This window comes from Leuciscus leuciscus (genome assembly GCF_965113295.1).
Source record: "Leuciscus leuciscus genome assembly, chromosome: 24".
NCBI lineage: Eukaryota > Metazoa > Chordata > Actinopteri > Cypriniformes > Leuciscidae > Leuciscus > Leuciscus leuciscus.
The window spans coordinates 2,483,811-2,497,178 of NC_138723.1; the positions used below are offsets into that span (position 1 = coordinate 2,483,811).

General features: G+C 39.0%; 1 protein-coding gene across 1 annotated transcript in view; it reads right to left on the reverse strand.

Moving 5' to 3' along the window:
- Positions 1-13,368, reverse strand: part of LOC309488882 (uncharacterized protein) — a gene marked incomplete at its 3' end in the record, with an annotated part of 120,423 nt that overhangs the window by 85,649 nt on the left and 21,406 nt on the right. The window contains exons 2-5 of the mRNA XM_082157300.1: positions 3,108-3,347; positions 2,640-2,879; positions 2,251-2,511; positions 1,867-2,106 (exon numbers count right to left, since the gene is read on the reverse strand). Of these exons, the coding sequence (XP_082013426.1) occupies positions 1,867-2,106; positions 2,251-2,511; positions 2,640-2,879; positions 3,108-3,347 (981 nt within the window). The remainder of the gene's footprint in view (positions 1-1,866; positions 2,107-2,250; positions 2,512-2,639; positions 2,880-3,107; positions 3,348-13,368) is intronic.

A 13,368-nucleotide genomic window follows, 5' to 3' on the forward strand; every position in this document is an offset into this window, starting at 1 on the left:
CCATGCATTAGGGGTGTGCAACATTGACAAAATATGTCTCAATATTTTCAAAGTTGTGTTGATAATAATTAGATAATATTTTGCTGATTGTGTTTCTGTGCTTGGTGCCATGGCTGGTTTAGGCCTGTTGTTGACAGCTGACTGACGAAGATATTCATATTTTTCATATTCTATGCAGTAGTCAGTTCACAGCAGTGACAGAAATTAAAAAAAAATAATTAAGGGGTAATATTTGCCATCTTAAATTGATTTCCAGGGGCATTTTCACATATAAATGGACATTTGGAATTTGTAGATGTATGCATCACCTTTCATGTCAAATTCTAACATTCAAATTAAATGATATTAGAATAATTCAACAATACCACCACTGTTAACAGTCAAATTAAATAATTAAATCAAAGTCCATCTTTGCAGTGCAGAGGTGACACAGAAGTGGCATCAGATCTGGTTACACTACATTTACAATTGCATAAATAAAGCTATGAGATTGCTAAATATGAACTGATTTCTAATTGTAACGCTCTAATTACAGGGTAGGCTACTAGGTAGGTTAAATGTGAAACTAAAACTGCCAGTAGGTGGCGGCAAGTCACTGTCTTAATAAGTGAGTTGAGGGAGTCATTCATTCCACCGATTTGTTCAAATGGCTGATTCATTCGGGAAAGAGGCAAGTGATTGTTCATTGAATCATTACATTGATTTGTTCAAAACTCGGATTCCATTCAAAAAATCATCGCTGTCTGTTGCATTGAGACTCTGCTATGGCTTCATTTTGAAATTCTCGTCAGCAAAATAAAGGAAAAACAAACAATACTGACAATATTGTGTATAAAATGTAACAATGTTAATTTATTGTTAATTTAACTGTTATATAAAATAAATATCACATTTGCTATTGTGCACGGAAAACAGAACTCTTGCTGATGTGATATTATAGGCCTATAATAACAAAATAATATGATATAAATATGAGACAAAAACTCATTTGGGAACATACCTATAACTGCACACATCACGCGGTGAAAGCACGAGGGACAAAAGCGATGTCAGCTCGCAGTGCTCGCAGTACATCGTTAAAACAATGATTACAATATCATAATAGACAATACACATCGCACACCTCTACACTCATAAAGAATGAACTTAGAATTGAACTGACATTTACCAACTCGCTTCTCCTTCTCTCCTCCTGTTTCGCGTGCAGGAGACAGACGTAATGCTGCCGCGAATGTGACGCGAATGTCACGTGAACAAGCAAATCCACAAAGAAAGAATTAATAAATAAAAAAAGTACGCTAATTAGATGGTTCTAATTTGGAAAACATTTAGAAATATTCTAAGTCAAATTGCCATCGAAAATTTAAGACCTTTCATAAGTAAAAATAAGACTGTTTAAGACTTTTTATAGCCTTAAATTAAAAAAATCGAATTTAAGACTTTTTAAGGATCCGCGGAAACACTGAACTTGCTTTGGGGAATGGATTCGCAGGTGTTGTTGGATCATTGTTCACTGTTGGTGGGATTGCAGGTGTTGGGACTCTTCTGTGATTCTTATGGAAGATTCTCTCGTTCTCCGCCAAAAGCTCATCGCTCAGAGAATCAATGGAGGCGGCGATTGAGCTAAAACCAAGGTCTGACAATTTGAGGTTACGCTGATACTCCTGACTGAAGAATATAGACAACAACCTAAGAGGAATGCCTTTATGATTTCCCTTAACCAGCTCCACAACGTCTTTATAAACCCCAATGTGCACGGGTGCTGAGAAAACCATTGAAAAATCATATATGAGAACCACATGAGACTGAATGACATAACCCTTCATTGTATTGTATTTATTTGAGCCATAAAAATTGACAAATTACCTGTAGGTGTTGAAGCTTCAGCCATGGCACTCCTGTAGAAGATTTGCCCATTTTCCACGTACAGCTCTTGGCTTAGAGAGTCAATGAAAGCTGCAATTGAGGAGAACCCCCATTCTTTCTTGCTCAAGGGTTTCCCATACGCCCTATCATAAAACTCTGCTAATTGTGAAAGAGGAATGCCTCCCTGGTGGCTTTTTACCAACTCCACGACATCTTTGCATCTTTTTTCAAAGTCTTCACCTGTAAAATATATGACAGCACTTTCAGGATAATGTAAGATATATTTTAAGATGGCTTCCCTGGCAGTACTTATTATCCTTTACAAAACAGCTACAAAAATAGAATTAATGGATCTAGAAGTTGAATACAATGTGAAATCAGTACCTGTAGAAACTGTGTTTTTCTTGTGAAAGATCACACCATCTTCCAGTATAAGATCCTTGCTAAGAGAGGCCACAAACGTTTCCATCGACGGGAAACCAAGTTCAGCAGGCAAAAGGACTTGTTTATATTTATGAGCAAAGATCTCTGCTAATTTATCAAGAGGAATTCCTTGAGGGTGTTTTTTCACTATCTTGATGACTTTCTTACAAATTTCCTTCTTAGGAACGCCTTTTGGGGGTTCCTTATCCAGCTCCACAACGTCTTTACAAATTCCATCAATATAAAAAAAAGAGAAAAAGCATACAAAACATATATGAGAACTACATGAGAGTAAATGACATAACCCTTAATTGTATTGCATTTATTTGAGCCTTACGTTGACAAATTACCTGTAGGTGTTGAAGCTTCAGCCATGGCACTCCTGTAGAAGATTTGCCCATTTTCCACGTACAGCTCTTGGCTTAGAGAGTCAATGAAAGCTGCAATTGAGGAGAACCCCAATTCTTTCTTTCTCAAGGGTCTCCCATACACCCTAATATAAAACTCTGCTAATTTTGGAAGAGGAATGCCTCCCTGGTAGCTTTTTACCAACTCCACGACATCTTTGCATCTCTTTTCAAAGACTTTACCTGTAAAATATATGACAGAACTTTCAGGATAATGTAATATATTTGAAGATGGCTTCCCAGACAGTACTTTACATTATGACAGGCGATTCGGCCACTGAAAATCCTACTCTTATCAGTGCAAAAGAGACTCAGTTGATTTTGATCTTACATATAAGTGTTATAAATTATTCAAGACTGTTAAATTTCTTATTTTATTGCATTTAATTGAGCCTTACGTTGACAAATTACCTTTAGTTGTTGAAGCTTTAGCCATGGCACTCCTGTAGAAGATTTGCCCATTTTTCCTGTACAGCTCTTGGCTTAGAGAGTCAATGAAAGCTGCAATTGAGGAGAACCCCAATTCTTTCTTGCTCAAGGGTCTCCCATACACCCTATTATAAAACTCTGCTAATTTTGGAAGAGGAATGCCTCCCTGGTAGCTTTTTACCAACTCCACGACATCTTTGCATCTCTTTTCAAAGACTTTACCTGTAAAATATATGACAGAACTTTCAGGATAATGTAAGATATTTGAAGATGGCTTCCCTGACAGTACTTTACATTATGACAGGCGATTCGGCCACTGAAAATCCTACTCTGGTTTAACCCCCTGGGGTCGGCGGTCGCGCCAGCGTGACCAGCTCGCTTTTTTTCTTATCAGTGCAAAAGAGACTCAGTTGATTTTGATCTTACATGTAAGTGTTATAAATTATTCAAGACTGTTAAATTTCTTATTTTATTTGTGTACACTCATAATAAAAACAAAATCTTGTGTTTTTCATAAAATAAAGAAAATAAACATGATGCGCGTTCTGCCGTCACACTCAATGTGAAGTTCTGAAACGCGACAGAAAACGATCAGTAACTCAGCGAATGCTTTTCACACTGGCATGAGACACATGTCTTTACAAAGCTTGAAGTCTCCATTTTTAAATGATGTAAATTATATCAAAAACAAATATTCTCTGTTTAAGTAATCCGTATGAAAGCAATGACATGTACAGTTTCTCCAGCCCGTGCTCATTAGCTCTAATGTGACCACACCCACGCACGCACAAGCGATTGACATGCAAATAGTCTACGTGAAGGAACACAGACCTGTAAACACCCTCATTACCTCAAAAAAAAAAAAAAGAATCAGAGAGTTCAGTAACGTACTCCTCTGCTTTTAATCGAGTTTGGAAGACTGTTTGTGTGCTGTGCTGTTTATTTACCTCAGAAGAATTAGAAGAACGCGATTTGAAGATGAGAATATTTTTAAGGTAAGGCATTTCCACTCCTAATAGTAAGCATGTTATTGTTGTATAAACTTTACATTGTAGCTACTAGTTAAACTGGTGCCAAACTAAAATGTACGTTATGAAATGAGATTGGAGTAAAAACATGAAGCCCAATGTCGTACATGTATATAAATGTATCTATATATAAACAGAAACATGTTGAAATGTGAACTATAGACTGGTAGGCAACCTTTCAGTGCTAAATTGATATACATGTACGACAAAAGGATGTTCTTATGTTCAATAATAAAACACATGAAGCATGATAAAAGTAGGCTAGTATGAGAGTTTACTCTGATATGGTGAATATTATAATATTTAGACCCGTGTTTACTGTTAAATACTGTGTTTGTGGATATCTGCTCAAACGTAGATATGTATAATATGGCAACAATAATGTTTCATAGTTTGGAGCGGCTCGATCGCTTCAGTAAATGTTCTCCGCACGCACTCTTTGTTTGAGTCAGTCGTGCTGTGCTTTTGAAAAGCAAAATGCGCCAAACATTAGGCTTCATGTTTTCACTCCAATCTCATGTCATAACGTCATAACGAATGGAAACATTTGAAGTAACATATGATAGGCTAATCCACATATTTTTCTCTAGTGTAGTGTTACTGATATGTTCCTTTTGTTGGAAACTGTATTCCTTCATCGAAGCAAAGACCAGGAGATGTTGGGATCACGTTCAAACAGAAGTTATTCTTTATTGAGCGTGGCTGCAGTTCGTCCATCAAAATCAAAATCTAATACAGTATGCATTGTAGTTATATACATTCCAAGGGGGAGGGATTACATAGAGGCGGAGACTCTGAACAAAGCATGCAAATGAAGTAGGAACTGTTGGAGAATTTCATTTGTCTCATAGAAGCCCTACGGATCGCAAAAGCTGCTTCCAAATCTTCAGTCCTCATTCTCCTGGATCTGTCTGCTGCCTTCGACACTGTGAATCATCAGATCCTTCTGTCCACCCTCTCATCACTGGGCATCACAGGAACTTCACTCCACTGGTTTGAGTCCTATCTCACAGGTAGGTCCTTCAAGGTCGCATGGAGAGGTGAGGTATCCAGAGCACATCAGCTGACCACAGGTGTTCCCCAGGGTTCAGTTCTTGGTCCCCTCCTCTTCTCCATCTACACCACATCACTGGGACACATCATACAGGCACACGGTTTTTCCTACCACTGCTATGCTGATGACACGCAGCTCTTCCTCTCATTTCAACCAGATGATCCCACAGTAGCTGCACGGGTCTCAAGCTGTCTGGCGGACATCTCCACATGGATGAAGGAACATCACCTGCAGCTCAACCTGGCAAAGACTGAGCTTCTCGTCCTCCCTGCCAATCCGTCTCTACAGCACGACTTCACCATCCAGCTAGAGTCATCATTAATCACCCCATCAAGATCGGTCAGAAATCTTGGAGTAACGTTTGATGACCAGCTGACCTTCACTGATCACATTTCAAAGACAGCTCGATCATGCAGGTTTGCACTGCACAACATCAGGAAGATCAGGCCTTTCCTAACTGAGCATGCAACGCAACTTATCGTCCAGGCCCTGGTCATCTCTAGGCTCGACTACTGCAATGCTCTTCTGGCTGGACTTCCAGCATGTGCGACCAAACCCCTACAGATGATCCAGAATGCTGCAGCTCGTCTTGTCTTCAACGAGCCCAAGAGGGCCCACGTCACTCCTCTGTTCACCTCTCTGCACTGGCTACCTCTCGCTGCTCGCATCAAGTTCAAGGCACTGACGCTTGCTTACAGATCCATCACAGGCTCAGCTCCCTCCTACTTTCACTCACTCCTACGAGTCTACATCCCTACCAGACACCTACGATCGGTCAACGAGCGACGTCTCGTGGTTCCATCACAGAAAGCCACAAAATCACTTTCCAGAACATTCTCATTCACAGTTCCATGCTGGTGGAACGCTCTCCCCACCCTCATCCGGAATGCAGAATCCCTGACAACATTCAAAAGACAGCTGAAAACCCATCTCTTCCGTGAGCACTTAACCTTATAAAAAAAATATAAAAAAATAAAAAAAATCCTTTCCCTTTGAAACATCACTTATCAGGCTTATGCTACTCTGAATAATACCTGAACTTCGTATTTTGAGCACTTCTTGCGTTGTTGTTGTTTTTGCCTCTTTATGATGACTCGCTGAATTTTTGTCCTAATTTGTAAGTCGCTTTGGATAAAGGCGTCTGCTAAATGACTAAATGTAATGTAAATGTCATACATGGGTCTAAATAAATGCTGTAATATTAGAGAAAACTATGAGAAGACAGAGAAAGACAAGGTCGTAAGGGAACTGGGTGCATTTTTAAAAAAGTACATGTGTAAGGTCAGTACCCAGACAACCTTCATGAAATCATTTTATAAGTACATGCGCAAGGACATGCCACCAATAAAAATGAGATATGGATGCAGATGTTTTAATCGTGGCAAGGTTTTGAGGAGGGGCAAAGAGGAAAAAGATAACAATTTGAATGCTAATTGGATAGAAAGAGGTATAAGAATTGGGTGCAAAGCATTGTAAGATGTCCGGATGGCCAGCCGGCGTCTCACTTTGTTGTTTGTACAATAAAGTTTATTCTTCTGGGACCTGAAACTTCGACTCTGAAAGATTTCTTCAGACATTGAAGACCTGAACCAAAGATCGTGAATTTGCCACAACAGAACACACCCTACTCTGAGAGCGCTACCAGTCCAATTGAATCAGCGTAACTATTCAAATGCTGATACTGGCCAGGAACTCTGGTTCCAAGACCCATCCCAGAGCCATTAAAGACAAAAGGTGAAAGTCTCCCCTACAGCTAATCCAATCAACCTAACGATTCAGAGTCTGAGCCAGGGGCTCTGAAAGCCATTTGGGCTCCGAAAGGTGAGACTCATTTAAAACACAATAGAGAAAACAGGACTGGCCGGAGTCTCTAGCTAGAAACTGACCCTACTAAAATCAAAGTCTTAAACCTAACTTAATTTAATACATTTGTAATACAACACTTTTTAACGATTGATAGGCTGCCTGCTATAGGCTATTGTTATTATTATTTTATGCAGCACTGCACGTATATGCCTACAAGACACAACAAACCTGGTGTTCATTTTATATATATGTGTATTTTGTCAATTTTTTTATTACAATTTTAACCAGAAAAATCTAAAATATATTCCCAAAATCGTGCAGCCCTATAGTTTCTCTTGATATTTTTTTACACAGGGACCAGATGCCACTGATGAGTCCTGCTGACTTCAACATTCACATGAGTCTCTGTACATGAACATGGTAAAGTGAAAAATCAAACACCATGGAAATGAAAGGTATGTACTATGTTTCAGGAATGACACAAAGGTGTGTGACTGTTCAAGTCTCTGTCTTTAGATCAGTGTGTTAAATAATGTGCTTTTTTGTCATTTGTTGTGTATCTTTGGATTATGTTGTGTTGTAAATAAATCCAAACAATCAAAAAGTCATTCTTTCTTAAATCTCCTCATTCTTTGTGCAAGGTTGCTCAGAATGGCAGGGCCTGATAGCACCTGATAGGGCCGTTAGGGGAGGGTCTTTGTCTTTCTCAGGTGTGAAAGACATCAATATTCAGGATGTGTTCACGCCTCCTCGCATAAAGATTTTCTTACACAAAACACGTCTTACAAATTTTAAATCAATATATTGTCTTCTCTGAATGTGCAGTCAGGATGATTTTCACATAGTTTTGCCGGTATTCGGTAATGCGATAAATCGCGGTAATGAATATGCACAATATTGTTATCGCGGGCACTTCAAAATACCGTGAAAAATAATAGATCAGAATTTATATTTATAGAGCGCGCATTAGCTTATTTTCTATCAACCGCTTAAACAAACACTGTGTATATGCTGCGCGAAACACGTGCACACTCTGATGTAAACAATCCCCACATGTAGAAGCACTGTGTGCATGCGGCGCAGTGCGCACTCTAGTCTAATCCTCACATGGAGAAGAAGCATGGCGGAAGGAGGAACGCTGCCTTCAATTTATCCCCTTCTAAAACAGGGCTGCCAACTCTACGCATTCAGCGTGAGACTCATGCAATTGACACTTTTCACACGCTCTCGCGCCACACATCCATTTTCTCACGCAGAGAAAAATCACGGAGCAAAGAGGACACTGACACCGACAGACTAGACAGGGCAGGTTACTTTTGATATGAAAAAAATTCTCAGCTCTCAGGTTCTGTCCATTTTATTACAAAATTCAGACAATAAATACCATTTTGGTGCTTGTAAATGTGACGTGACCGATCGCTGTAGCGCCTCAGTTCAAGTAAACCGATCATCTGTTACTTTTTATTTAAAGATACAGTACAACTTACCGTAAGGTATTTATGCCTCATACATAATATCGATCAATCAGTGTTTTTCAACCACGGAAAGAGGTCAATAAAACTGCCGGTGAACAATTCACAGAACGTTACATTTACCTCAGGAAAGCCATTTAATGACCAACACATTAGTTGACTAGAAAAAATAGCTATAGAGAGGAGTATTTTGATAAATATGTGCACTGTATTACATTTGTATTATATTTTTACTTGTGTCATAATTGTCATTATAATGAAAACCAAATTATATTTAAATTATTTTGTTAATTTTTAACCTTTAATAATACCAGCTGACAGGGCTCTCTGTATGTTTACAGCATTATGTGAGATATATTTTTTCTTGAGAAAAATTAACATGTAGGCTATCTACTATAGCCTACCTAATATTTATCCAAAGAGTCAATAATGAATCAAGATTGAAATCAAATCCCAAGAATTGAATTGAAATCGTGAAAATTGTGTAAAATTCTGTTTAGTTACCAAATGTTTTGACAATCACAATTACACCTATTGTGATGCAAGTTGTTTTTCCATCCGTTTCTCTTGAGCAATTAAAATATCGTGATAATACTGTATACCGTGATAAAAGCTCAATCAATTAATCGCAGCATGAAAATTTGATACCGGCACATGCCTAATTCTAGGCTATGTGATACAATTTTCAAAAGTCTTGTGAAGAAATAATCAGTATTGGTTTCATGGCCTTATTTCAGTGACAATTATTTTTTGTTTTCTTTCACAAACCACACATAAATGTCATTATCTCAAAACTACAAACTTTTACATACATGCTGCTGATATATTCTTGTAGCAGAGTTTGTGCTGAATAGAGTGTAATCAGACTTTAGCCATGAAAATGTCACAAGTAACAGAAATAAGCACAAATGGAGCATGTCAGAACACCTCCAGGGCCAGAAAACACCTCAGACCCCACGTCGGCAAATTATATTTGAATGGATTGTTATTGCTGCTTCCACAGACATCAGTGTGTATTTTACAAACTCCAAATGTATTGCTTTACTAGTGCTTAGTCTCTGGCTCAGCGCCAACCAACACGTGAACGCACAATTTGAATCTGGCAGTTATGTCGTCACTGAACATTCTAAATCCGATATGTGGCACCGTACTCTGGGGGGCACAGAAATAAAAATCCCATATATGGGACCAAACCGGATACCGCTCAAAAGGTTAAACATTTCATTTGTAACCATGAATACAAAACTACTTTAACGGTATTCTTATATATATATATATATATATTAAACAAAGATAAACAATAGATAAACAAAAGATAAACAATTAAACAAAGATACACATTAGCCTATATATGCCTACACAGTGCTTTAATTTCAAGAAGGTCTACTAACATTACTGTTCAGGTATGGTCTAAAAAGAAATCTAATAAAGTAATCAAATGTAAAACAACACTGAATAATTTATAATAAATAGATTAATGCTTATTAAAGCTGAAGTTATTCTTTCAAGAGCTATGAGTGGTTTTCTCTTGTTGTTTGATTCGCAGTAATGGCGCAATTGTCCGCATGTTTATTAGACTGCGGTCCCTTTAAGACTGAGTGCAGATCTAATAAGCTACTGATGCATCATCTTTTCCCCCAACTATTTCCATAACTACGTCCATTTAAGACATAAACTGTGTTTAAATGAATCTCCAAGCGGGTCATTTTGACATATTTTTGTGTACATTTGATCGTTTAGACACGCACATGAAACCCAAAGTATAATTAGCTTATCTCGTTGCGGTCTGTTTCGGAGCCGTCTTGGGAACAGCATCTCTTGCGCATATCTTTGTGCTTTTAATAACTCTTTTTATTATTAAACGCATCCCGCAATTTAGCAACAGTAGCTAGACTGCATTTTACAGCAATCACGGCTCGTGCTGATTCTGTCGTTAAGTTTGAGTTTTAGGGAGAAATGACAGCACACTGCTGCGAAGGGAAGAAGTTGTGCTAGACAGAATGTGGCAATAGTTTTTAATGGTTTTACCTCAATATATTATTTGTATAATCTTTGGAAGCCTAAATCTAAAATAAAATCAGACTAATATCCCAGACCTTAAGTGTAACCAGGCTACGTTTGAGTGTTTAGTTCTGTCCTCCGTCGTCACGCGTGAGAGAAGAGTGTGAGTTCCGTCGCTTAGTTCGTGGAGAGGCAGCGGATGCGAGGAGGTCTACTGACATTACTGTTCAGGAGTAATATGGGCTAAAAAGACATCTGATAAAGTCAGATGTAAAATAACACTGCATAGTTTATCATAGATAGATTAAAGCTTATATCATTCAAGAGCTGCGACTGATTTTCTCTTTGCCTTTTGTTGTTTGATTCACATTAATGGAGCAATCGTCAGCAGGTTTATTAGACTGCTGCCTCTTTAAGACCAAATGCAGATCTAATCATTATTACGCCTCATATTTTCTCCCAACTATTTACGCCCATTTAAGACATACTGTATTTAAGTGAATAAACTGTTTACGTGAATCTCCAAGACGGCCATTTTGATATATTTGTGTGTATATTTGATCGTTTAGATGCGCACACGAAGCCCAAAATATACGTTGCTTGTCTCGTTGTGGTGTGTTTCGGGGCGCGCGCGCCACATTTGGAACAGCATCTTTTGCGTCAATTTTGGTACTTTTAATAGCCTTTTATTATCAAACGCGTCCAGCAGTTTAGCAACAGTATAGACTACATTTTACAACAATCACCGATCGTGCAGATTCTGACGTTATGTTTGGGTTTTAGAGAGAAATGACAGCACACCGCTGTGAAGGGAAGGAAGTTGCGCTAGACAGAATGCGGCTTTAGTTTTTAATGGTTATACCTCAAATATCTTAATTTTATAATCATTGGAAGCCTAAATCTAAAACTAAATTAGTTTAATATCAAAGATCTAAAGTGTAACGGTTTGAATGTTTAGTTCTGTCCTCATCGTCACTCATTAAACAGGGCTGTTGTGTTGTGCGCGCCGTGGCTCTGCGGTAAAGATCTCTCTCTCTCTCTCTCTCTCTCTCTCTCTCTCTCTCTCTCTCTCTCACACACACACACACTCTCTCTCTCTCTCTCTCTCTCTCTCTCTCTCTCTCTCTCACACACACACTCTCTCTCTTTAGCAAAAATGCATCACAGACAAATGGTTCAATATTATTATATATAGAAGTGGCTGGCGAGATTAAATTTGCAAGATAATCATTTCTTAATAGCAATAATACATAGCACGTGTACTTTCTTAATTTCTCCAGCACCGACAGCAGAAGCGATAACGTCCGAGCTTATCGATCCAGCGGTCTTTCATAATTCAGCACCAGGGCCCGCTTAATACCGGATTTCGGTACCCATCCCTAGAAAAGACCCTCTCAAACAGTGTCGCGCCACAGCAAATGGATCGCTGTGATTCACAGAAACAACTGGATCCAGGCAGAGAAAGCTGGATTTGCAGTTTTCATTTTGTGTCGATATGTTGAATTTAGGGGTAAAATCACCCTATATATTGTATTGTTATATATTGTATTGACAACTCTTCAATTACATATTTACCATTATATATTCTGCATAATTGGATGTTTTTTAATAAACACTGACAAAAACTACACAAGTTTTAGGGCTGGACGATATGATGATATATATAGTAGGCCCCTTCTGTCTCGAAAGACAATGGCTGCGCCTTCTTTATCTTTTTCAGTCATTTTTGTTTTGTTTTGTTGGCAACATCTGGAGTGGCTCAGTAGTCCTATCATCCATGCATGGCAGGCTCTGCCGCAATTTAGGCAGACAAAGCTGGATGGCGGGTTGGAGTCATGGCTTGGTTTCCTCTCCTTCCTGAGACTTCTTTTGTCCTTCAACTGCTGGAGTCTCTTCACTTCTCCCCTTTGGATTCCATCACTTACTGTAGTTCTCCATGCCCTGCGATTTTCTGCAAGTGACTCCCAGGTATCTGGGTTTATACCGGTGGTTTTCAAATCACGCTTGAAAACATCCTTGTAACGCAGTGCTGGTCGACCTAGAGGACGGTGTCCTGTAGCTAGTTCACCATATAGTATATCCTTGGGAATACGGCCATCCTTCATACGGCGCACATGACCTATCTATGGAAACTTTCCAAGCGGTTTTCCAGTCTGGCATATGTCGTCCAGATTTCGCTGCTATACAGCAAGGTGTTGAGAACGCATGCTTGGTATACTCTGAGTTTGGTATTCAATGAGATGTTATTGTTGTCCCACACTTTCATGCTGAGTTTGGACAATATTGCAGCAGCTTTTGCAATACGTGTGTCTATTTCTTTGTCAAGCGACAAGTGACTGGTGATGGTGGAGCCCAGATACTTGAAGTGGTCAGTATAGGGATGGTCCGAATACCATTTTTTGAGCTTCGAAGCTTCGGTAGTAATGAACATAGAATATGGGAAGCTTCAGAGAGAGGGGGCTGAACATATTCTTCTCTCTAATAAAGGCAGTATTCTCTATGTGTCTGTCTGTCCGTTTGCATTTTGATTATTTCGAGAACCGTTCATCCAATCGACTTCACAAGGGACTGCAGTGTCGCATTTGGTGCAATATAGATAGACAAGCGAGACGCGACACGTTCAGAATTAATAAACTTTTAATAAACTACAGAACAGCGCAAGCGGGAAGCGGCGCACCTCACACGGTAGGGGTGTGCGATATGACGATGTTTGATCGTGGACGATTAAAATGTCTCCACGATCTGCTTTTGATGAAATATCGTACTACTGTGGATTCTATCAGTTGCTGTTCTGGCGCCTCTGTCCCAAGATACTGAACAATGCGACGTATATTCACATTAAATGTTAACGCAGCGGAACGGGACACTGCAGTTCATAAAAG